The sequence below is a fragment of the Coccinella septempunctata genome, chromosome 1 (assembly GCF_907165205.1).
Source record: "Coccinella septempunctata chromosome 1, icCocSept1.1, whole genome shotgun sequence".
NCBI classification, from domain to species: domain Eukaryota; kingdom Metazoa; phylum Arthropoda; class Insecta; order Coleoptera; family Coccinellidae; genus Coccinella; species Coccinella septempunctata.
In genome coordinates this window covers 43,672,403-43,699,407 of record NC_058189.1, presented here as the reverse complement: position 1 = coordinate 43,699,407, position 27,005 = coordinate 43,672,403, and the positions used below count along the sequence as shown (strand labels likewise).

The 27,005-nt window shown below is 38.3% G+C and overlaps 1 protein-coding gene across 11 annotated transcripts in view; it reads right to left on the bottom strand.

The window, feature by feature from the left end:
• LOC123322980 (titin) overlaps nucleotides 1-27,005 on the bottom strand; it is a 96,998-nt gene that overhangs the window by 16,513 nt on the left and 53,480 nt on the right. For 6 of the 11 annotated variants that reach the window (XM_044911104.1, XM_044911105.1, XM_044911107.1 and 3 more), the window contains 2 exons: nucleotides 17,630-26,317; nucleotides 28-17,538 (listed from right to left, as the gene is read on the bottom strand). The exons of 2 other annotated variants lie outside the window; for them this stretch is intronic. In XM_044911104.1, the coding sequence (XP_044767039.1) occupies nucleotides 28-17,538; nucleotides 17,630-26,317 (26,199 nt within the window). The remainder of the gene's footprint in view (nucleotides 1-27; nucleotides 17,539-17,629; nucleotides 26,318-27,005) is intronic. 3 more of the 11 variants (XM_044911106.1, XM_044911110.1, XM_044911111.1) reach the window with 3 other exon arrangements.

The following is a 27,005-nucleotide window of genomic DNA, read 5'->3' as shown; positions in this document are numbered from 1 at the left end:
TGTATTTTGTGTTATGTGTAATCTTACCTGTTTTTATTTGCTCTAGAGTGTCATGTGTTTGTGGTTTTGTCGTACTTGTGAATGGATGAGTATAATTTGTGTGTGTAGATTCTGATGATTTTTGGGAACTGTCAACATAATTGGAAACGGGTAGAAGAAGTGGTTCCATTTTACCGAAATATTCGCCTTCATTATCTGGAGCAGACACACTATTTGCTTCATCATCTTTTCTCTTCTGATTGTCCTCTTTGTACCTATCAGCGATATCCTCGATCGATTTAGTGAGAGTTGGTTCAACAAGCTCAACGGTTACATTACTTTGTGGTTCTTTTCCAACTTCCTCGATAGTTGTAATCTGCGTCCTCTCTTCTTTGCTGCCTTTTCGTGTTTCAATGATTTTCTTTTTGATTATTTTCTTTCCGACATTTCCAGTTTCATCAGGAATTTCAGTAACTGTCACATCTTCTGGTGTTTCCGAACTACTGATTGTTTTTGGCGTAAAATCTTCAGTTAATGCTGCTTCGAAAGTTTTCACTTCAGAAATTGGCAGTTTACCATCCTCAACTACAGAAGTTACCTCAGTGTGTTCTACCCTATCACCCTTTCTCTTCTTGATGACTCGCCTTTTAATTGTTTTCTTATGTTTAACACCACTTTCGTCGACAGATTCTGTCACTTCATCAGGTATTTCTTCCACTAAAGCGGGTTCTGAAGGAGATGGCTCCACAAGCTCAATGGTGACAGTACTTTGTGGTTCTTTTCCTACTTCCTCAATGGTCGTTATATGTGTTTTTTCTTCTTTGTTGCCTTTGCGTGTTTTGATGACTCTCTTTCTGACAACCTTTTTCCTGATATTTCCAGTTTCATCAGGAATTTCAGTAACTGTCACCTCTTCTGGTGTTTCCTCAATCACCGAGCTTTCGATTAGTTTTGGCGTGAAATCTTCAGAGAATGGTGTTTCGAATGTTTTCACTTCAGAAATTGGCAGTTTACCATCCTCTACTACAGAAGTTACCTCAGTGTGTTCTACCTTATCACCCTTTCTCTTCTTGACGACTCGCCTTTTTATTGTTTTCTTATGTTTAACACCACTTTCGTCGACAGATTCTGTCACTTCATCAGGTAATTCTTCCACTAAAGCGGGTTCTAGAGGAGTTGGCTCCACAAGCTCAATGGTGACAGTACTTTGTGGTTCTTTGCCCACTTCTTCAATGGTCGTTATATGTGTTTTTTCTTCTTTGTTGCCTTTGCGTGTTTTGATGACTCTCTTTCTGACAACCTTTTTCCTGATATTTCCAGTTTCATCAGGAATTTCAGTAACTGTCACCTCTTCTGGTGTTTCCTCAATCACCGAGCTTTCGATTAGCTTTGGCGTGAAATCTTCAGATAATGGTGTTTCGAAAGTTTTCACTTCAGAAATTGGCAGTTTACCATCCTCAACTACAGAAGTTACCTCAGTGTGTTCTACCTTATCACCCTTTCTCTTCTTGATGACTCGCCTTTTTATTGTTTTCTTATGTTTAACACCACTTTCGTCGACAGATTCTGTCACTTCAACAGGTAATTCTTCCACTAAAGCGGGTTCTAGAGGAGTTGGCTCCACAAGCTCAATGGTGACAGTACTTTGTGGTTCTTTGCCCACTTCTTCAATGGTCGTTATATGTGTTTTTTCTTCTTTGTTGCCTTTGCGTGTTTTGATGACCCTCTTTCTGATAACCTTCTTCTTGATATTTCCAGTTTCATCAGGAATTTCAGTAACTGTCACCTCTTCTGGTGTTTCCTCAATCACCGAGCTTTCGATTAGCTTTGGCGTGAAATCTTCAGATAATGGTGTTTCGAAAGTTTTCACTTCAGAAATTGGCAGTTTACCATCCTCAACTACAGAAGTCACCTCAGTGTGTTCTACCTTATCACCCTTTCTCTTCTTGATGACTCGCCTTTTTATTGTTTTCTTATGTTTAACACCACTTTCGTCGACAGATTCTGTCACTTCATCAGGTAATTCTTCCACTAATGCGGGTTCTAGAGGAGATGGCTCCACAAGCTCAATGGTGACAGTACTTTGTGGTTCTTTTCCTACTTCCTCAATGGTCGTTATATGTGTGTTTTCTTCTTTGTTGCCTTTGCGTGTTTTGATGACTCTCTTTCTGACAACCTTTTTCCTGATATTTCCAGTTTCATCAGGAATTTCAGTAACTGTCACCTCTTCTGGTGTTTCCTCAATCACCGAGCTTTCGATTAGCTTTGGCGTGAAATCTTCAGAGAATGGTGTTTCGAAAGTTTTCACTTCAGAAATTGGCAGTTTACCATCCTCAACTACAGAAGTTACCTCAGTGTGTTCTACCTTATCACCCTTTCTCTTCTTGATGACTCGCCTTTTTATTGTTTTCTTATGTTTAACACCACTTTCGTCGACAGATTCTGTCACTTCATCAGGTAATTCTTCCACTAAAGCGGGTTCTAGAGGAGTTGGCTCCACAAGCTCAATGGTGACAGTACTTTGTGGTTCTTTGCCCACTTCTTCAATGGTCGTTATATGTGTTTTTTCTTCTTTGTTGCCTTTGCGTGTTTTGATGACTCTCTTTCTGACAACCTTTTTCCTGATATTTCCAGTTTCATCAGGAATTTCAGTAACTGTCACTTCTTCTGGTGTTTCCTCAATCACCGAGCTTTCGATTAGTTTCGGCGGGAAATCTTCAGATAATGGTGATTCGAAAGTTTCCACTTCAGAAATTGGCAGTTTACCATCCTCAACTACAGAAGTTACCTCAGTGTGTTCTACCTTATCACCCTTTCTCTTCTTGATGACTCGCCTTTTTATTGTTTTCTTAAGTTTAACACCACTTTCGTCGACAGATTCTGTCACTTCATCAGGTAATTCTTCCACTAAAGCGGGTTCTAGAGGAGTTGGCTCCACAAGCTCAAAGGTGACAGTACTTTGTGGTTCTTTTCCTACTTCCTCAATGGTCGTTATATGTGTTTTTTCTTCTTTGTTGCCTTTGCGTGTTTTGATGACTCTCTTTCTGACAACCTTCTTCCTGATATTTCCAGTTTCATCAGGAATTTCAGTAACTGTCACCTCTTCTGGTGTTTCCTCAATTACCGAGCTTTCGATTAGTTTTGGCGTGAAATCTTCAGAGAATGGTGTTTCGAAAGTTTTCACTTCAGAAATTGGCAGTTTACCATCCTCAACTACAGAAGTTACCTCAGTGTGTTCTACCTTATCACCCTTTCTCTTCTTGATGACTCGCCTTTTTATTGTTTTCTTATGTTTAACACCACTTTCGTCGACAGATTCTGTCACTTCATCAGGTAATTCTTCCACTAAAGCGGATTCTAGAGGAGTTGGCTCCACAAGCTCAATGGTGACAGTACTTTGTGGTTCTTTGCCCACTTCTTCAATGGTCGTTATATGTGTTTTTTCTTCTTTGTTGCCTTTGCGTGTTTTGATGACCCTCTTTCTGATAACCTTCTTCCTGATATTTCCAGTTTCATCAGGAATTTCAGTAACTGTCACCTCTTCTGGTGTTTCCTCAATTACCGAGCTTTCGATTAGTTTTGGCGTGAAATCTTCAGATAATGGTGTTTCGAAAGTTTTCACTTCAGAAATTGGCAGTTTACCATCCTCAACTACAGAAGTTACCTCAGTGTGTTCTACCTTATCACCCTTTCTCTTCTTGATGACTCGCCTTTTTATTGTTTTCTTATGTTTAACACCACTTTCGTCGACAGATTCTGTCACTTCATCAGGTAATTCTTCCACTAAAGCGGATTCTAGAGGAGTTGGCTCCACAAGCTCAATGGTGACAGTACTTTGTGGTTCTTTGCCCACTTCTTCAATGGTCGTTATATGTGTTTTTTCTTCTTTGTTGCCTTTGCGTGTTTTGATGACCCTCTTTCTGATAACCTTCTTCCTGATATTTCCAGTTTCATCAGGAATTTCAGTAACTGTCACTTCTTCTGGTGTTTCCTCAATCACCGAGCTTTCGATTAGTTTCGGCGGGAAATCTTCAGATAATGGTGTTTCGAAAGTTTTCACTTCAGAAATTGGCAGTTTACCATCCTCAACTACAGAAGTTACCTCAGTGTGTTCTACCTTATCACCCTTTCTCTTCTTGATGACTCGCCTTTTTATTGTTTTCTTATGTTTAACACCACTTTCGTCGAAAGATTCTGTCACTTCATCAGGTAATTCTTCCACTAAAGCGGGTTCTAGAGGAGTTGGCTCCACAAGCTCAATGGTGACAGTACTTTGTGGTTCTTTTCCTACTTCCTCAATGGTCGTTATATGTGTTTTTTCTTCTTTGTTGCCTTTGCGTGTTTTGATGACTCTCTTTCTGACAACCTTCTTCCTGATATTTCCAGTTTCATCAGGAATTTCAGTAACTGTCACCTCTTCTGGTGTTTCCTCAATCACCGAGCTTTCGATTAGTTTCGGCGTGAAATCTTCAGATAATGGTGTTTCGAAAGTTTTCACTTCAGAAATTGGCAGTTTACCATCCTCAACTACAGAAGTTACCTCAGTGTGTTCTACCTTATCACCCTTTCTCTTCTTGATGACTCGCCTTTTTATTGTTTTCTTATGTTTAACACCACTTTCGTCGACAGATTCTGTCACTTCATCAGGTAATTCTTCCACTAAAGCGGGTTCTAGAGGAGTTGGCTCCACAAGCTCAATGGCGACAGTACTTTGTGGTTCTTTTCCTACTTCCTCAATGGTCGTTATATGTGTTATTTCTTCTTTGTTGCCTTTGCGTGTTTTGATGAACCTCTTTCTGATAACCTTCTTCCTGATATTTCCAGTTTCATCAGGAATTTCAGTAACTGTCACCTCTTCTGGTGTTTCCTCAATCACCGAGCTTTCGATAAGCTTTGGCGTGAAATCTTCAGATAATGGTGTTTCGAAAGTTTTCACTTCAGAAATTGGCAGTTTACCATCCTCAACTACAGAAGTTACCTCAGTGTGTTCTACCTTATCACCCTTTCTCTTCTTGATGACTCGCCTTTTTATTGTTTTCTTATGTTTAACACCACTTTCGTCGACAGATTCTGTCACTTCATCAGGTAATTCTTCCACTAAAGCGGGTTCTAGAGGAGTTGGCTCCACAAGCTCAATGGCGACAGTACTTTGTGGTTCTTTTCCTACTTCCTCAATGGTCGTTATATGTGTTATTTCTTCTTTGTTGCCTTTGCGTGTTTTGATGACCCTCTTTCTGATAACCTTCTTCCTGATATTTCCAGTTTCATCAGGAATTTCAGTAACTGTCACCTCTTCTGGTGTTTCCTCAATCACCGAGCTTTCGATAAGCTCTGGCGTGAAATCTTCAGATAATGGTGTTTCGAAAGTTTTCACTTCAGAAATTGGCAGTTTACCATCCTCAACTATAGAAGTTACCTCAGTGTGTTCTACCTTATCACCCTTTCTCTTCTTGATGACTCGCCTTTTTATTGTTTTCTTATGTTTAACACCACTTTCGTCGACAGATTCTGTCACTTCATCAGGTAATTCTTCCACTAAAGCGGGTTCTAGAGGAGTTGGCTCCACAAGTTCAATGGTGACAGTACTTTGTGGTTCTTTGCCCACTTCTTCAATGGTCGTTATATGTGTTTTTTCTTCTTTGTTGCCTTTGCGTGTTTTGATGACCCTCTTTCTGATAACCTTCTTCCTGATATTTCCAGTTTCATCAGGAATTTCAGTAACTGTCACCTCTTCTGGTGTTTCCTCAATCACCGAGCTTTCGATAAGCTTTGGCGTGAAATCTTCAGATAATGGTGTTTCGAAAGTTTTCACTTCAGAAATTGGCAGTTTACCATCCTCAACTACAGAAGTTACCTCAGTGTGTTCTACCTTATCACCCTTTCTCTTCTTGATGACTCGCCTTTTTATTGTTTTCTTATGTTTAACACCACTTTCGTCGACAGATTCTGTCACTTCATCAGGTAATTCTTCCACTAAAGCGGGTTCTAGAGGAGTTGGCTCCACAAGCTCAATGGCGACAGTACTTTGTGGTTCTTTTCCTACTTCCTCAATGGTCGTTATATGTGTTATTTCTTCTTTGTTGCCTTTGCGTGTTTTGATGACCCTCTTTCTGATAACCTTCTTCCTGATATTTCCAGTTTCATCAGGAATTTCAGTAACTGTCACCTCTTCTGGTGTTTCCTCAATCACCGAGCTTTCGATAAGCTTTGGCGTGAAATCTTCAGATAATGGTGTTTCGAAAGTTTTCACTTCAGAAATTGGCAGTTTACCATCCTCAACTACAGAAGTTACCTCAGTGTGTTCTACCTTATCACCCTTTCTCTTCTTGATGACTCGCCTTTTTATTGTTTTCTTATGTTTAACACCACTTTCGTCGACAGATTCTGTCACTTCATCAGGTAATTCTTCCACTAAAGCGGGTTCTAGAGGAGTTGGCTCCACAAGCTCAATGGTGACAGTACTTTGTGGTTCTTTGCCCACTTCTTCAATGTTCGTTATATGTGTTTTTTCTTCTTTGTTGCCTTTGCGTGTTTTGATGACCCTCTTTCTGATAACCTTCTTCCTGATATTTCCAGTTTCATCAGGAATTTCAGTAACTGTAACCTCTTCTGGTGTTTCCTCAATCACCGAGCTTTCGATAGGCTTTGGCGTGAAATCTTCAGATAATGGTGTTTCGAAAGTTTTCACTTCAGAAATTGGCAGTTTACCATCCTCAACTACAGAAGTTACCTCAGTGTGTTCTACCTTATCACCCTTTCTCTTCTTGATGACTCGCCTTTTTATTGTTTTCTTATGTTTAACACCACTTTCGTCGATAGATTCTGTCACTTCATCAGGTAATTCTTCCACTAAAGCGGGTTCTAGAGGAGTTGGCTCCACAAGCTCAATGGTGACAGTACTTTGTGGTTCTTTTCCTACTTCCTCAATGGTCGTTATATGCGTTTTTTCTTCTTTGTTGCCTTTGCGTGTTTTGATGACCCTCTTTCTGATAACCTTCTTCCTGATATTTCCAGTTTCATCAGGAATTTCAGTAACTGTCACTTCTTCTGGTGTTTCCTCAATCACCGAGCTTTCGATAAGCTTTGGCGTGAAATCTTCAGATAATGGTGTTTCGAAAGTTTTCACTTCAGAAATTGGCAGTTTACCATCCTCAACTACAGAAGTTACCTCAGTGTGTTCTACCTTATCACCCTTTCTCTTCTTGATGACTCGCCTTTTTATTGTTTTCTTATGTTTAACACCACTTTCGTCGACAGATTCTGTCACTTCATCAGGTAATTCTTCCACTAAAGCGGGTTCTAGAGGTGTTGGCTCCACAAGCTCAATGGTGACAGTACTTTGTGGTTCTTTGCCCACTTCTTCAATGGTCGTTATATGTGTTTTTTCTTCTTTGTTGCCTTTGCGTGTTTTGATGACTCTCTTTCTGACAACCTTTTTCCTGATATTTCCAGTTTCATCAGGAATTTCAGTAACTGTCACCTCTTCTGGTGTTTCCTCAATCACCGAGCTTTCGATTAGTTTTGGCGTGAAATCTTCAGAGAATGGTGTTTCGAAAGTTTTCACTTCAGAAATTGGCAGTTTACAATCCTCAACTACAGAAGTTACCTCAGTGTGTTCTACCTTATCACCTTTTCTCTTCTTGATGACTCGCCTTTTTATTGTTTTCTTATGTTTAACACCACTTTCATCGACAGATTCTGTCACTTCATCAGGTAATTCTTCCACTAAAGCGGGTTCTAGAGGAGATGGCTCCACAAGCTCAATGGTGACAGTACTTTGTGGTTCTTTGCCCACTTCTTCAATGGTCGTTATATGTGTTTTTTCTTCTTTGTTGCCTTTGCGTGTTCTGATCACCCTCTTTCTGACAACCTTCTTCCTGATATTTCCAGTTTCATCAGGAATTTCAGTAACTGTCACCTCTTCTGGTGTTTCCTCAATCACCGAGCTTTCGATTAGTTTTGTCGTGAACTCTTCAGATAATGGTGTTTCGAAAGTTTTCACTTCAGAAATTGGCAGTTTACCATTCTCAACTACAGAAGTTACCTCAGTGTGTTCTACCTTATCACCCTTTCTCTTCTTGATGACTCGCCTTTTTATTGTTTTCTTATGTTTAACACCACTTTCGTCGACAGATTCTGTCACTTCATCAGGTAATTCTTCCACTAAAGCGGGTTCTAGAGGAGTTGGCTCCACAAGCTCAATGGTGACAGTACTTTGTGGTTCTTTTCCTACTTCCTCAATGGTCGTTATATGTGTTTTTTCTTCTTTGTTGCCTTTGCGTGTTTTGATGACTCTCTTTCTGACAACCTTTTTCCTGATATTTCCAGTTTCATCAGGAATTTCAGTAACTGTCACCTCTTCTGGTGTTTCCTCAATCACCGAGCTTTCGATTAGCTTTGGCGTGAAATCTTCAGATAATGGTGTTTCGAAAGTTTTCACTTCAGAAATTGGCAGTTTACCATCCTCAACTACAGAAGTTACCTCAGTGTGTTCTACCTTATCACCCTTTCTCTTCTTGATGACTCGCCTTTTTATTGTTTTCTTATGTTTAACACCACTTTCGTCGACAGATTCTGTCACTTCATCAGGTAATTCTTCCACTAAAGCGGGTTCTAGAGGAGTTGGCTCCACAAGTTCAATGGTGACAGTACTTTGTGGTTCTTTTCCTACTTCCTCAATGGTCGTTATATGTGTTTTTTCTTCTTTGTTGCCTTTGCGTGTTTTGATGACTCTCTTTCTGACAACCTTTTTCCTGATATTTCCAGTTTCATCAGGAATTTCAGTAACTGTCACCTCTTCTGGTGTTTCCTCAATCACCGAGCTTTCGATAAGCTTTGGCGTGAAATCTTCAGATAATGGTGTTTCGAAAGTTTTCACTTCAGAAATTGGCAGTTTACCATCCTCAACTACAGAAGTTACCTCAGTGTGTTCTACCTTATCACCCTTTCTCTTCTTGATGACTCGCCTTTTTATTGTTTTCTTATGTTTAACACCACTTTCGTCGACAGATTCTGTCACTTCATCAGGTAATTCTTCCACTAAAGCGGGTTCTAGAGGAGTTGGCTCCACAAGTTCAATGGTGACAGTACTTTGTGGTTCTTTTCCTACTTCCTCAATGGTCGTTATATGTGTTTTTTCTTCTTTGTTGCCTTTGCGTGTTTTGATGACTCTCTTTCTGACAACCTTTTTCCTGATATTTCCAGTTTCATCAGGAATTTCAGTAACTGTCACCTCTTCTGGTGTTTCCTCAATCACCGAGCTTTCGATTAGCTTTGGCGTGAAATCTTCAGATAATGGTGTTTCGAAAGTGTTCACTTCAGAAATTGGCAGTTTACCATCCTCAACTACAGAAGTTACCTCAGTGTGTTCTACCTTATCACCCTTTCTCTTCTTGATGACTCGCCTTTTTATTGTTTTCTTATGTTTAACACCACTTTCGTCGACAGATTCTGTCACTTCATCAGGTAATTCTTCCACTAAAGCGGGTTCTAGAGGAGTTGGCTCCACAAGCTCAATGGTGACAGTACTTTGTGGTTCTTTTCCTACTTCCTCAATGGTCGTTATATGTGTTTTTTCTTCTTTGTTGCCTTTGCGTGTTTTGATGACCCTCTTTCTGACAACCTTCTTCCTGATATTTCCAGTTTCATCAGGAATTTCAGTAAATGTCACCTCTTCTGGTGTTTCCTCAATCACCGATCTTTCGATTAGATTTGGCGTGAAATCTTCAGATAATGGTGTTTCGAAAGTTTTCACTTCAGAAATTGGCAGTTTACCATCCTCAACTACAGAAGTTACCTCAGTGTGTTCTACCTTATCACCCTTTCTCTTCTTGATGACTCGCCTTTTTATTGTTTTCTTATGTTTAACACCACTTTCGTCGACAGATTCTGTCACTTCATCAGGTAATTCTTCCACTAAAGCGGGTTCTAGAGGAGTTGGCTCCACAAGCTCAATGGTGACAGTACTTTGTGGTTCTTTTCCTACTTCCTCAATGGTCGTTATATGGGTTTTTTCTTCTTTGTTGCCTTTGCGTGTTTTGATGACCCTGTTTCTGATAACCTTCTTCCTGATATTTCCAGTTTCATCAGGAATTTCAGTAACTGTCACCTCTTCTGGTGTTTCCTCAATCACCGAGCTTTCGATTAGCTTTGGCGTGAAATCTTCAGATAATGGTGTTTCGAAAGTTTTCACTTCAGAAATTGGCAGTTTACCATCCTCAACTACAGAAGTTACCTCAGTGTGTTCTACCTTATCACCCTTTCTCTTCTTAATGACTCGCCTTTTTATTGTTTTCTTATGTTTAACACCACTTTCGTCGACAGATTCTGTCACTTTATCAGGTAATTCTTCCACATGAGTTAGTTCTTGTTGAGTTTGCACTAAAAGATCACATGGAGCCGAAATTTTTTTAATTCTTGGACAAACTTCCTCCTTCGTATATGTTGCAGGAATTGCTGTTTCGGATATTCCTTTCTCAGTTGCCTTTGCCCTGGATTCTAAAAAGTTTGGAAACGTTGTTTGATGGTGTAAAATGTGTTGTTTGGATTGAGTGTATATATCTTGTGAAACCTCTGTTTGTGTCTTACCTAAATGTGGGAAAGTATCGTAGACAGATGTAGAATCAACTGGTTGTGTGACGAATGTTGGTACTTTTTGTACAGGTTGTTCATCATGTTTCGAGGACGGCGCTAGTTGAGTTATTACAGTGTTTTCGAATTCATCCCCTAGTTTTTTCTCGATGATCCTTTTTTTACCTACTTTTCTATGTTTTACACCGTCATTATCGACATTTTCGCATACCTCATCCGGTAGATCTTCCACTACTATCGGTTCCTGCATCTTTGGTTCTTCTACTTCAATAGTAAAAGTACTTTGTGGTTCTTTTCCAACTTCTTCAACAGTTGTAATATGGGTGTTTTCAACTTTTCCTTCCTTTATTGTTTTGATCGTTTTCTTCCTTATTACTTTCTTCGTCACAATTCCAGTCTCATCTGGCTGTTCTGTTACAAGTATTTCTTCTGGTATTTCTTCTATTACTGAGCTGGTGTCCAGGATAGGCGTGAAATCAATAGGAACTGCGGTTTCAAATGTCGTTACTTCAGAGACTTGCTGTTTTCCATCTTCCACAGTGGTCGTTATTTCAGTATTCTCCAATTTATCACCTCGTTTCTTTTTGATGATTTTCTTTTTGATCAATCTCTTATGTTTCACACCTTTATCATCTACAGTTTCGCATACCTCATCCGGTAGATCTTCCACTACTATCGGTTCCTGCAGCTTTGGTTCTTCTACTTCAATAGTAATAGAACTTTGTGGTTCTTTTCCAACTTCTTCAACAGTTGTAATATGGGTGTTTTCAACTTTTCCTCCCTTTATTGTTTTGATCGTTCTCTTCCTTATTACTTTCTTCGTCACAATTCCAGTCTCATCTGGCTGTTCTGTTACAACTATTTCTTCTGGTATTTCTTCTATTACTGAGCTGGTGTCCAAGATAGGCGTGAAGTCAATAGGAACTGCGGTTTCAAATGTCGTTACTTCAGAGACTTGCTGTTTTCCATCTTCCACAGTGGTCATTATTTCAGTATTCTCCAATTTATCACCTCGTTTCTTTTTGATGATTTTCTTTTTGATCAATCTCTTATGTTTCACACCTTTATCATCTACAGTTTCGCATACCTCATCCGGTAGATCTTCCACTACTATCGGTTCCTGCAGCTTTGGTTCTTCAACTTCAATAGTAATAGTACTTTGTGGTTCTTTTCCAACTTCTTCAACAGTTGTAATATGGGTGTTTTCAACTTTTCCTCCCTTTATTGTTTTGATCGTTTTCTTCCTTATTACTTTCTTCGTCACAATTCCAGTCTCATCTGGCTGTTCTGTTACAACTATTTCTTCTGGTATTTCTTCTATTACTGAGCTGGTGTCCAAGATAGGCGTGAAATCAATAGGAACTGCGGTTTCAAATGTCGTTACTTCAGAGACTTGCTGTTTTCCATCTTCCACAGTGGTCATTATTTCAGTATTCTCCAATTTATCACCTCGTTTCTTTTTGATGATTTTCTTTTTGATCAATCTCTTATGTTTCACACCTTTATCATCTACAGTTTCGCATACCTCATCCGGTAGATCTTCCACTACTATCGGTTCCTGCAGCTTTGGTTCTTCAACTTCAATAGTAATAGTACTTTGTGGTTCTTTTCCAACTTCTTCAACAGTTGTAATATGGGTGTTTTCAACTTTTCCTCCCTTTATTGTTTTGATCGTTTTCTTCCTTATTACTTTCTTCGTCACAATTCCAGTCTCATCTGGCTGTTCTGTTACAACTATTTCTTCTGGTATTTCTTCTATTACTGAGCTGGTGTCCAAGATAGGCGTGAAATCAATAGGAACTGCGGTTTCAAATGTCGTTACTTCAGAGACTTGCTGTTTTCCATCTTCCACAGTGGTCATTATTTCAGTATTCTCCAATTTATCACCTCGTTTCTTTTTGATGATTTTCTTTTTGATCAATCTCTTATGTTTCACACCTTTATCATCTACAGTTTCGCATACCTCATCCGGTAGATCTTCCACTACTATCGGTTCCTGCAGCTTTGGTTCTTCAACTTCAATAGTAATAGTACTTTGTGGTTCTTTTCCAACTTCTTCAACAGTTGTAATATGGGTGTTTTCAACTTTTCCTCCCTTTATTGTTTTGATCGTTTTCTTCCTTATTACTTTCTTCGTCACAATTCCAGTCTCATCTGGCTGTTCTGTTACAACTATTTCTTCTGGTATTTCTTCTATTACTGAGCTGGTGTCCAAGATAGGCGTGAAATCAATAGGAACTGCGGTTTCAAATGTCGTTACTTCAGAGACTTGCTGTTTTCCATCTTCCACAGTGGTCGTTATTTCAGTATTCTCCAATTTATCACCTCGTTTCTTTTTGATGATTTTCTTTTTGATCAATCTCTTATGTTTCACACCTTTATCATCTACAGTTTCGCATACCTCATCCGGTAGATCTTCCACTACTATCGGTTCCTGCATCTTTGGTTCTTCTACTTCAATAGTAAAAGTACTTTGTGGTTCTTTTCCAACTTCTTCAACAGTTGTAATATGGGTGTTTTCAACTTTTCCTTCCTTTATTGTTTTGATCGTTTTCTTCCTTATTACTTTCTTCGTCACAATTCCAGTCTCATCTGGCTGTTCTGTTACAACTATTTCTTCTGGTATTTCTTCTATTACTGAGCTGGTGTCCAAGATAGGCGTGAAATCAATAGGAACTGCGGTTTCAAATGTCGTTACTTCAGAGACTTGCTGTTTTCCATCTTCCACAGTGGTCGTTATTTCAGTATTCTCCAATTTATCACCTCGTTTCTTTTTGATGATTTTCTTTTTGATCAATCTCTTATGTTTCACACCTTTATCATCTACAGTTTCGCATACCTCATCCGGTAGATCTTCCACTACTATCGGTTCCTGCAGCTTTGGTTCTTCTACTTCAATAGTAATAGTACTTTGTGGTTCTTTTCCAACTTCTTCAACAGTTGTAATATGGGTGTTTTCAACTTTTCCTCCCTTTGTTGTTTTGATCGTTTTCTTCCTTATTACTTTCTTCGTCACAATTCCAGTTTCATCTGGCTGTTCTGTTACAACTATTTCTTCTGGTATTTCTTCTATTACTGAGCTGGTGTCCAAGATAGGCGTGAAATCAATAGGAACTGCGGTTTCAAATGTCGTTACTTCAGAGACTTGCTGTTTTCCATCTTCCACAGTGGTCGTTATTTCAGTATTCTCCAATTTATCACCTCGTTTCTTTTTGATGATTTTCTTTTTGATCAATCTCTTATGTTTCACACCTTTATCATCTACAGTTTCGCATACCTCATCCGGTAGATCTTCCACTACTATCGGTTCCTGCATCTTTGGTTCTTCTACTTCAATAGTAAAAGTACTTTGTGGTTCTTTTCCAACTTCTTCAACAGTTGTAATATGGGTGTTTTCAACTTTTCCTTCCTTTATTGTTTTGATCGTTTTCTTCCTTATTACTTTCTTCGTCACAATTCCAGTCTCATCTGGCTGTTCTGTTACAATTATTTCTTCTGGTATTTCTTCTATTACTGAGCTGGTGTCCAGGATAGGCGTGAAATCAATAGGAACTGCGGTTTCAAAAGTCGTTACTTCAGAGACTTGCTGTTTTCCATCTTCCACAGTGGTTGTTATTTCAGTATTCTCCAATTTATCACCTCGTTTCTTTTTGATGATTTTCTTTTTGATCAATCTCTTATGTTTCACACCTTTATCATCTACAGTTTCGCATACCTCATCCGGTAGATCTTCCATCACTATTGGTTCCTGCAGCTCTGGTTCTTCTACTTCAATAGTGATAGTACTTTGTGGTTCTTTTCCAATTTCTTCAACAGTTGTAATATGGGTGTTTTCAACTTTTCCTTCCTTTCTTGTTTTGATCGTTTTCTTCCTTATTACTTTCTTCGTCACAATTCCAGTCTCATCTGGCTGTTCTGTTACAATTATTTCTTCTGGTATTTCTTCTATTACTGAGCTGGTGTCCAAGATAGGCGTGAAATCAATAGGAACTGCGGTTTCAAATGTCTTGACTTCAGAGACTTGCTGTTTCCCATCTACCACAGTGGTCGTTATTTCAGTATTCTCTAATTTATCACCTCGTTTCTTTTTGATGATTTTCTTTTTGATCAACCTCTTATGTTTAACACCTTTATCATCTACAGTTTCGCATACCTCATCCGGTAGATCTTCCACTACTATCGGTTCCTGCAGCTTTGGTTCTTCTACTTCAATAGTTATAGTACTTTGTGGTTCTTTTCCAACTTCTTCAACAGTTGTAATATGGGTGTTTTCAACTTTTCCTCCCTTTATTGTTTTGATCGTTTTCTTCCTTATTACTTTCTTCGTCACAATTCCAGTCTCATCTGGCTGTTCTGTTACAACTATTTCTTCTGGTATTTCTTCTATTACTGAGCTGGTGTCCAAGATAGGCGTGAAATCAATAGGAACTGCGGTTTCAAATGTCGTTACTTCAGAGACTTGCTGTTTTCCATCTTCCACAGTGGTCATTATTTCAGTATTCTCCAATTTATCACCTCGTTTCTTTTTGATGATTTTCTTTTTGATCAATCTCTTATGTTTCACACCTTTATCATCTACAGTTTCGCATACCTCATCCGGTAGATCTTCCACTACTATCGGTTCCTGCAGCTTTGGTTCTTCAACTTCAATAGTAATAGTACTTTGTGGTTCTTTTCCAACTTCTTCAACAGTTGTAATATGGGTGTTTTCAACTTTTCCTCCCTTTATTGTTTTGATCGTTTTCTTCCTTATTACTTTCTTCGTCACAATTCCAGTCTCATCTGGCTGTTCTGTTACAACTATTTCTTCTGGTATTTCTTCTATTACTGAGCTGGTGTCCAAGATAGGCGTGAAATCAATAGGAACTGCGGTTTCAAATGTCGTTACTTCAGAGACTTGCTGTTTTCCATCTTCCACAGTGGTCGTTATTTCAGTATTCTCCAATTTATCACCTCGTTTCTTTTTGATGATTTTCTTTTTGATCAATCTCTTATGTTTCACACCTTCATCATCTACAGTTTCGCATACCTCATCCGGTAGATCTTCCACTACTATCGGTTCCTGCAGCTTTGGTTCTTCAACTTCAATAGTAATAGTACTTTGTGGTTCTTTTCCAACTTCTTCAATAGTTGTAATATGGGTGTTTTCAACTTTTCCTCCCTTTCTTGTTTTGATCGTTTTCTTCCTTATTACTTTCTTTGTCACAATTCCAGACTCATCAGGCTGTTCTGTTACAATTATTTCTTCTGGTATTTCTTCTATTACTGAGCTGGTGTCCAAGATAGGCGTGAAATCAATAGGAACTGCGGTTTCAAATGTCTTGACTTCAGAGACTTGCTGTTTCCCATCTACCACAGTGGTCGTTATTTCAGTATTCTCCAATTTATCACCTCGTTTCTTTTTGATGATTTTCTTTTTGATCAATCTCTTATGTTTCACACCTTTATCATTTACAGTTTCGCATACCTCATCCGGTAGATCTTCCATCACTATTGGTTCCTGCAGCTCTGGTTCTTCTACTTCAATAGTGATAGTACTTTGTGGTTCTTTTCCAACTTCTTCAACAGTTGTAATATGGGTGTTTTCAACTTTTCCTCCCTTTCTTGTTTTGATCGTTTTCTTCCTTATTACTTTCTTCGTCACAATTCCAGTCTCATCTGGCTGTTCTGTTACAATTATTTCTTCTGGTATTTCTTCTATTACTGAACTGGTGTCCAAGATAGGCGTGAAATCAATAGGAACTGCGGTTTCAAATGTCGTGACTTCAGAAACTTGCTGTTTCCCATCTTCCACAGTAGTCGTTATTTCAGTATTCTCCAATTTATCACCTCGTTTCTTTTTGATGATTTTCTTTTTGATCAATCTTTTATGTCTCACACCTTTATCATCTACAGTTTCGCATACCTCATTTGGTAGTTCTTCTATAACTATCGGTTCCTTAAGCTTTGGTTCTTCGACTTCAATAGTAATAGTACTTTGTGGTTCTTTTCCAACTTCTTCAACAGTAGTGATATGAGTGTTCTCAACTTTTCCTTCCGTTCTTGTTTTGATCGTTTTCTTCCTAATTACTTTTTTCGTCACACTTCCAGTCTCATCTGGCTGTTCGGTTACCATTATTTCTTCTGGTATTTCTTCTATTACTGAGCTAGTGTCCAGGATAGGCGTGAAATCAATAGGAACTGCGGTTTCAAATGTTGTTACTTCAGAGACTTGCTCTTTTCCATCTTCCACAGTAGTCGTTATTTCAGTATTGTCCAATTTATCACCTCGTTTCTTCTTAACGATTTTCTTTTTGATCAATCTCTTATGTTTCACACCTTCATCATCAACAATTTCGCATACCTCATCGGGAAGTTCTTCGACAACTATTGGTTCCTCAACTATAACCTTAGGCTCATGCTCGCGCGTCATTTGAATTTCCCTATCAATTTCTTCAGCTGATACAATTTTAATATCTTGTTCTTTATCCTTCCGGGTAGTCCTGCTCAATGTTCTTTTCTTAATTTTTGTAGTTTTTGCACCTTCTTTCTCTTTCGGATACGACTCTACTTCTTCAATACTCACCCTCATGTCTGGCAAATCTGCCGGTTCATTTGAATTTTCAGTACACGAGTCTTGAACCTCTTCTACAATGAATTTTGTATCTTCTACTGATGGATATTCACCTTCAACCTCCTCGATATGTACCTGTTGTTCCTTTTCTCTTAGTACGTTATTGTGCTCATCTATAATTTCATCGACTATCATGGCGGAATCATTTTCGACTTTAATTGTCCGTTTTGTAACTGTTGTTGTTGGTTCACTCTCCCCAGGTGTAATTTTGAATGTGGTTATTATTTCATGTGTTTCATTTGTTGTTGATGTGTCGATATTGATTGATGGAGTATATTTTTCTGCAGTGTCTGTTCGAGCTTTAGTTTGTGTAACATTTACTTTCACTGTATCATGTGATTCGTCTACCAAATTACCTGTAAAGTGTGATATATGAATATCAATGATTAATCATTATTGTTGATTTATATATCACTGAGAGAAGAGTGTATTTTGATTTCAACTTACCCTCAATTTCTTGTGGAACAATTTCAGTGACCGTGAGACTGGATTGTTTTCCATAGGAAACACTTAAATTTTTTCTTATTTCGCGTTTTTCATCCTCTTTCATTTCCTCGAAATTTTCCGAGGTATTTTGATCAGTGACAATGACTCCATGATGTTCCTCGTCCAATATCCTATGAGCTGTCTTGGATTTAATTTGATCTGGTCTGATAGGCGCGTGTGCAACCAATGAAATATTTTCCTCTTTCAATCCAACCGGCAAACTTTCGATGTCTTTCTGGAAAGTGGATTCTTTGGCGATTACTTCCTCTACTTTTTCTGATGTTTGTCCTTGGGTATTGACTTCCAATATTGTCACACTGCGTTGTTCTATTATATTGACGTTGGCTTCAGCCCTTGGCATTTTGGGCTCTTTTATATCCTTTGTGGTTCCTTGAACACCTGGTTGGGTTTCAATTATACCTTCTGCAAGAATGGACTGTCCTGATGCATGGATCCCTTTCAGTTCGAGTTCCTCGAGAGGCGTAATTGTATCCAAAGTACTTGTTTCACTGCACGAGGATAATTTTTTTTCGATAAATGAACTGGTCGCTTTATTTTTGATCGGCTTGGTCGTGGTCAAAGCAGCTTCCCTTTCCTCTGCTTCTATTTTCGATATGTTCAAAGTTCCTTCATTCAACTCAAAAATTATTTCAGCTTTTTGGGATTTCATTATCGAAATATTTTCGTTCATCTTCTCCTTCTCGCTTGGAATTATTTCTGTTACAGAAATATTTTTTAGAGGTTCATGTATCTGATCTACTCGTGTTGCATTCGGTTCATTTATTTCCAAAGAAGTGAATATATCTTCAGGTTTGATTTCGAGAATTTCTGTCGCCTCAAATGGAATAATAGCTCCATCAGCCTTCTGACTCGTTTCATTCGAAGATTCAAGAATTTGTTCCTTCTGATTGGAAATGATTTCGGTTATTGAGATGTGATGTTCTGGAATCATTGAAATGACAGCATTTTGATCCGGAGTTATTTCAGCTCCTGTGAAATGCTGTTCGATGAATTCACTTTTGTTTTCTGTAATTGTCAAACTATTGTGTTCGTCTTGGGATATAAAGGCTGACTGTTTTTGGGATTCATTCAAATTCAACTTATTGAGGTCATCTTGTGATTTCACTTCAGTTATCTCGGTTGCCTCCTGTGTAGTATAATTCCTTATAGCGTGCTGCTCTTTGTTCCGAGTTATACTCAAACTATCTTCCTTGTGAGATGATTCAACTTCAGTGACAATCAGATGCTCTTCTTGAAGCACGCATACGTTAGTTTCTTTCATATCCGTTTCAGGAATCAAAAGTTCAGATTCTTTTTCCTCTGTAGTTGATTGTATAACAATAACACCTTCTTGATTATCTAGAGTTGAAGAGGCTACAACAGATTTTGGTTTCGAGTCACTGAATACTTCGGTCGTATCATAAGATTCCACTTCTGTTAGTAACAAACTATCTTGATGAATTAAAGATAAGTCAGCTTTCAACTTGTTAGTTGAAATTTCTAAAGCATCCTCTGATTCACGTGGAATAGTTTCTGATACAATAGCAGACTTTTGAGGATGCTCCATACCTATTTGCGCTGACTGGGGTTGTGGTATAGTGTCCGGTGCCTTTAATTCTTCTTTTTCGACTGCAAGAACTTCTGAAATTGATAAAGTGGACAGAGGAATATGTTCCTCAGTAGCTTTCGTTGTTTGAATATCTTCTTGAGTGATAGCAGCAATAGCATCATGTACACTCGGCTCAGAAACTTGCTTCGCCTCCTGACTGTCGATGATTCTTTCGGCTTTCTTTGATGCAGTTATGTCGTCTGTATGAAGTTCGTTTTCACTCTGATTGACAAGGACTTCAAAAACAGATATATGATCTGCTTCTGAGAATCCCGGAACGGCATTCTTTGTAGTCACTTTTTCCTCCGTCAACATTTGTTCCTTTTCTTGTATAACTTGCTCTGAGATTTGTATACTTTGCAAGTCGCTTTGTGTAACTGCAGCAACCTTCTCTTCTGAAGCTTTCTGTTCCAGTTCTCTTAGAGTATCGAAAAATTTTGTTTCCGTTTGTTGAAGGTACGACTGTTCATCCATGAGAATGTCAGCTTTTCTGCTGGTTGGATTGAAGTCATATAAATCAATTTCAGATTGATGTGAACTGATTTCCAGAATACTGATTGATTCATTCGTAATTTTTCCTGAATCAACTGTAGCAGATTTGGTTTCTGGTTTCCATCCTTCCATTAGTTTCTCCTCTTTTTCATTAGTTAATGTTTCTGAAACAACTATATTTTCGTATGCTATCTGATCTACGTTAGGATAAACACCCTGAGATTTTTCTATTTCTAGGGAAGATGGAGCTTCTTTTATATCTGGTTGCGCTATCTCCATGGCTATTTGAGGTATTATTGCTTTTTCCGCTAGTTTAGTTTCAGTTTCGTCGACTTTAAGGTCTGATTCACTTTGCGCTGAAATAACTTCTGTTGTTGTGATATGTCTCCCTGTATGAAGTGAAATATCAGGATATTTTTTCAACATGGTACCTGTTTCGAATGGTTTTTCAGTTTCTTGAATGATACTTTCTGTCACTATCAAGCTCTCAAGCTCTCCTTGGGATAGTTGGACCGCTTTCATCGTTGGTGCAGTTTCTTCAAATTCTCCTATTGTATCTTGTACTTGAACTTCACTCTTTTTGGGTACTGACATATCGCTCATTGGAATGGATACGTCAGCGTATTGCTTATCATGAGTAGAGAAATCCGTCATTTTACCTTCTTTTTCATATTTCAGTGTATGCTCGATATTGACTGATCGCACCTCATCTATTTCTGGCACGGCAAACTTGGCATCTTTCGAGGAAATGTCCAAGGTATCTTCCGATTCATGAACCGAAGTGACAGATTGTAAAACACTTTGTAGGGTATTATGAGAAATATTTACTTTTTCTGTCGATTTAATATCAGGTTGAATATCAGCGAGACCTTCATTGGCAATTATTTCTGATTCTTGTAACGCACTAACTTGATCAATAGTTTTCAAGGCATTTTCCTCTTTCGTTTGGAAATCCTCAATATTCCTCACAGGTGCTTGAGTTTCTACCTGATTTACCTGAACCTCCGAAAGAATGTCTAGCTTACGTTCGGCTTTCTTCTGTATAGCGACTGTTTCTTCGATCTGTTGTTTAGGAGTTTCCAAAGGTAGACATTGATAGTTTTCTATACTGTGGAGGGGTTCGTTTTCACGAATAGCATTGACGGATGGAGTAATTTGGGAAATCAGTTCTTCGATATTCTGTGTTATAACAGTTTCGGTTGTTTCTCTTGAAATATGACCAGATAATTCAACTTTCACATTCGCTTCTGTAGGTTGAAACTTCTCATCCATTTCATTTGGCATCTCTACTGTAAATACTTCTGAAGAAGTGATAGCTCTTCCTTCTTCTAACTTGACTTGAGCTGATTTAGTTACCAATTTAATTTTGTCATCGAAATCACATTCTTTTTCTCCTGGTTGGGTTTCTATTTGCGTAATTCCACTACAGATTGCTGGAACTAAATCGGCCTTTTGTTCTTTTTCAGATGAACTTTTGAAGTCACCTATTGTATCCTGCGTCGTAACCTGATTGATTTCTGGTGCTATCTGGGTTATGAATTTGAAATCAGCCTTTTCAGTTTTTCGTGTACTTATTTCCTCAAAAGTGTCCTCTTTATCTTGTACCGCAGATTCCGAAACAGTAAGCGCCTGTTTTTCTTCGTCGAGCGCGATTTGTGCATTACTGGTTAAAGGTTCGAATTTACCTTTGAAAGGAACTTCTGTTTCTTGTCCTAATTGTTCTGTTATGACTAAAGCTTCAGAAGAGTGTTCTTTAGTTGATGCTCTCTGTACCTGAGGTTTCTTTTCGGTCATTATATTCGCATAGTTAATAGTTTCAACTGTGCTCTTTTCTGCCAATTTATGGGTGATATCCAGATTGGGTGTGGCATGTTTTTCTTCAGGTAATTGAGACGGTTTGAAGTCAGATTCTTTGAAGTTGCTTGTCGTTTGAGATATTTGAATACCCTCAAATTGACAAATGTTTTCGTTCGCATTAGCAGCCGTTGGAATCTTGTCTCTGATGAGCTCCTTTTCCGAGTCGATTACTGTCACGAGTTCTTGAGATATTGTTTCAATAGGTAAAGTTGACTGATAAGCACAAACGCTCTGTTCGTTTTTGTTTTCTAGGTCGGCCAAAGTTTCATTTGTTTGAGACTGGTAAGTCGATGCTACAACATGTGTAGATTTTTCCAAGATAGACTGTGCAAGTTTCAGTTCTTTTGGTTTTTCTGCGAATATTGTTTCCTTATCGCTAGTATCATAAGACTCAATTATAAGATGTCTCTTTTCATCTAACGAAGTCATGGCATTTTCCTTTTTCGGTATTATAACTTCACGTTCTTTTTCAGTTTCAATAACCATCATTTCAGATACCATTCCAACGTTGAGAGTGGATAGCTCAGTCGTTGCAGTTTTATTTTCTGGATTGTGAATGTTCAGTGGACTAAAACCTTCGTGGACTGCTGTCTCAGACTGTACAATGATATTTCTCGGAATTATTTTTGTGTCTGCTTGTTTCTGCTCCTTATCTTCAATATTGAGCGGAAGTTCACTTTGGTGCATTTGTACTTCTGTAATGATAACACTGGTCTTCTCTGTGATGCCCAAGCTGGCTTCTTTCGAAGGGGTTAATTCTTCTTTTAGTTCTTCCTCATTCTCATGCACTAAAGGTTCCGTTGAAACTAAATACTCCAAAGTTGATTGATCCACATTGGCCATTTTAGACTCTGTTTTTTCAGGAACCATTTCCCCGACATCACTTTCAGATGTTACAATTTCTATATTTGCTACTGGCTGTAATTCGATACTTATTGACGCATTTTTGGTCTCCATTTGTAGTTGCGTTTCTTGTAATTCCTCTCGTTCATTTGCCAGAATTTGGTGAACGAGGGGTGCACTTGTTTCCTGAACATCCACTGTTGCTTTTTTCTCATCTGCCTTCTCTTGAGGTTTGAAATATGTTTCAGACTCCCCAGTGATAGTTTCTTCTTGAACTAAGCTCTGTAGCACTATGTCACTCTTGGTGGCTGAAACGAATTTAGGTTCCTTCTTTTGAAAATCTGAAAAGCTGTCATGGACAGTAGTTTCTTTGGTCATAATAACTTCTTGTGGTAATATCGTGGCGTCCACATGAAATTTATCGACAGAATCTCCTTCAAAGCTCTTTTCTCTATCTGCATGTATAACTGTGGTGATAGAAATGGGATGTCCTAATTGAAACTCCATATCTGCTAGTTTCAGGGCAGGCGTTTCTTTTTCAAAAAGTCCCTCTTTCTCTTGTATTATCGTTTCACTGCTTATTAAACTATCGAATGTTAAGTGATCAGAAGAAGCTTTATTCTGCGGCAGTATTTCGGAAATGAATTCTTTTGTTACTTCTTCTGTCCGAGTTTCAGATGTTACCGCTAGAGGATGTGTACTCATGGTAGTTTCACATTTCGATTCTTTTATAGAGATGGGGGAGTCGAGATCTTTCTCTTTATTATACGCCAGCTCTTGACTTATATTGACACTAGTATTTTCGATTACATCAATGTTGACTCTCTTCCACTCTGGCACTTCATCCTTTACAGCTTCACCTTCTTTCTCACCAGTAGTGAATTGAGTTTCAGTTACGTGATAAACTAAGTCGATATTTTCAGAAGCAGAATGCTGTTCAGGGTGTTTCTGCTCATAAATTCCAGGATATATTTCAGAATTCATAGTTTCCTTGAGTGCCACATACTTTTCACTTATATTCATATCTGCCACCGAACGTTCCGGCTTTTCACTAATAAGTTTCTGCACTTCATCTGAAGCAATAGTTTCCGTGACAGTGAGCTCCTGTTCTGGTGTAATATCGATTGCTGCTTGTTTTTGAGATGGAATGACATCTACTTCCAATTGTTTTTCAATATCGACCAAGTTTGTTTCTGTTACAACGAGCTCCTCTAACGGTTTGGTTACTCTTTTGGCTTTCTTTTTCCTTATTTCCTCATCAATAATTGTACCTACATTCGATAGAGATTCGGTGATTTCTGATTGTACAGTTATTCCATGTGGGGTGACATTTGGAAGTGCTTTGAGCTCTGTTGGTCGAGATTCTTTCACATATTCCTGTTCCTTTTCTACAGCCAATATTTCGGTGATATTTATACTTTCTTGTGCATCATTCAAGGCCACTGAAGCCATTTTCGTGGGTGCTTTGTTCAAGTCCACTTCATTCAATTCTTTTTCTGCTACTTCGTGTTCAAATACCTGCAAAGATTCCATGTTTTGTGTTTGGAATTCAGCAAGGAAGGATTGCGGCTTTTCTCTCTCGAATTTTCCAATCGTATCATGTGAATAAACGAGAGAACTACTCGCAGTTTGCTGCGATTCTATGTCAGTAATGGCTTTGGATGGCTCAGGAGATTCTTTAATAGATAATATATCTTCTTTCATTTGTGATATGATTTCTTCGACATTTAAACTTTTGATTGGTGTTATATTGACCTCTGCCGTCTTTTCTAACGGCGTTTTTTCCATAATATGAGATCCTAAACTCTCAGCTGTCTGTGTTTCAGATATTATTGTTTCATTCAAAACACTTTGTCTGAGCTCAGCTTTAGTTGTTTCCAGTTTGGCCTTATCGAAAGGCGAAGTTCGATACTCCGTTGTTACTTCTTCTGTTATTCCAGTGGACAACATGTGAACAGGAGCAGATTTACCTTTTTGGGAATCTGGAAACTCGAAAGGAGTCATAGAACTTTCTTTCTCCATTATATGAGATTGGTTTATCTCAACTGGCATATCAGTTTCATCGATTACGGCAGCTGCAGAGAATGTTTTGGGTTTTGTTCCAGCATAATCGGTTTCTCTTTCTTCCGATTGTGTGATACTGACGTGTGTAGCTTCATATGTATCTAATCTCTTCTGAGCCGTGTCTTGTTTGAAACGGAATTCTTTCTCGAATTCTTCGGGCATTTCAACTGTTTGTACATGAGATACTTCGAAAGTTTCCATTTGTTTGATATTTTTATTCGCAACTACTGATGTGGGTTTTGTTTCGAATTTCAAATCTTGTTCTGACTCTTGCACATCTACGATTCCTACACTACTCGCCTCCAAATAAGATATATCAATAGACGCTGTTTTTGTTGCAGATTTTTCAGATGGTTTATAGTGCTGCGCAGATTCTATTATGGTGTTAGTTTCGGTAATAACTGTTTCCTTAGGGGCTATAACGATGGCTGCTTTCTTTTCATCTGTACGTTCCACCACGAGATCTGTTTGTGGTTGTTGTGTTTCGATAGATGTTACGGAAATACCTTCCGAAAGTGTTATATATTCGGATGCTTTTTCTTCCTGAGTATTGAACTTTTCTAGCGAACCTTCTTTCACTCTTATATCACTCAGATATGTTATAACTCCCTGTTCCATACTCAGATGAATGTCAGCCTTCTGAGCAGTAGGCAATCTACGCATTGAGAGGTCACCTTCTACTTCGTCAGCTACCAGTTCTGTCTGATTCAGACTTCTCTGTGGTATAACTTTTTCTGATGCTACCTCCGTTGGCACAAAAGCCTCTGGTAAATATTTGCCAGGTTTGATTTCAGTATTGATTTCTTCAACTTGTACAGATTCGTTTGACTCTATATCGATCTTAGGTTTGATTGAGTTAGCTTTAGAAGGTATATACAGATTTTCCGTGTCAGCGCCAACAACTTCTTCTACGTTTACACTTTTTTGGATGCTGAAGTTAGGAACCGCCTTAGATGCCTTCGGTCGTTCAGATGCTTCAAAAGTGCCCTCTTTGATTTCAAATTGAGTTTCTGTCACAGTAGATGCTTCCTGTTCCAATAAAGAAACATCAGCTTGTGATATGGATGTTTTTTCCTTTATAAAACTGGCTGAAATACTTCCCGTATTAATCTCCTCAACGGTTATACTCTCGTTTATAACTATATTTTCTGAAGCCTGACTAGATAGTGGCTTGAAAGTTGTTTCGAATATACCAGGAACTGCTTGGGAAACTTGTTCACTCGTTTCGTATGTCTCAATTGAGTCTATTGAAGCATCTGCTTTTGCTGAACTTATTTTTGGTATTTCATTTTCTTGTTCACTTTCCGCTATCACAACTTCCTGCTGCTCCAAGGCAGACTGAGGTATCATAAGCATTTTTGCTTTAGTTAATTCATCAAGATTTTCTATATGAGCTACTTGAGAGGTTGTTGTAGCTTCTGACATAATTTTGGTGGTTTGTATAGGAATAACCTTGGTGCTCTCTTCCTCTGGAACCGAGAGTTTATACACTTTCTCTTCATCGAAAGTCACATTATCAGGTTTGCTTTTCAAGACTTTCTGTTTTTTTCTTTCTTCCACAATTGTAATGTCAGTCTTGTCTTCACGCTTCGATGTTTTCTTGATCTTGCCACTGATTTTCTTTTCTGTTTCCTTTGCTTGTTCACTCTTCTTTTCACCCGTCTGCTTAGTTACTTTTCTCTTGATTTCTTCTTCGATTTCGGTGTCTTCTTCAGTTTCAGGACCAGATTTTTCTTCAGTTATCACAGTTGTGGTCTTGGTGTGTTCATCGTCTTCAATGGTTTCTGTGAAAGTGTACTCATTGTAATGTGTTATGTATAAGAAAATATCAATGTGAGTAAAGTTGCATATAGCGTTGCGGTAGCATATTGTTGGGTGAAATATGTTGCATATCTCATTGTTTATGTTGAATAAAATTTTACTCACCTATCTCTCAAGCGAAGCACTGCTTTTCATGCACATGAGTAGCACTTTATTAGCTTTTAGGCACTAAGCAACAATATTGTTAATTAGCGAATTTCACCGACTTCTGAGTAAGCATCTATTTTTTATTGGTACATTGTAAAGCAAATGGAAATTTCCTTATTTAGATGAAGTTACTTCCTCCGCTCTCACTTTTCTTAACAAACGTTCTTTCTCTATCAAGAGAATTGTTCAGAATCATAAAATGGATTTGAATTGAATCATTCGATATATTTCTATGAAAATTAGTGAAAACGTGGAAACTGAAAATATGGAATTCGTTTATTTCTGAGTAAATTATGCATATAAATGATATAAAAGCACTTTTTATTATTAGACAAGAACATTTTCCATACTGCCAAGATTGGTTTCTTCTAATGTCTTTATGGTGCATACGTGTCGAACTGATCTAGTAAGGCTGTATACGGTTCATCATTTCATTGAGGTTTACTGCCCACGGAGACGTAGGTTCATAGAGTCGTATTCGTCATTATACTTTCGGTGTGCGCC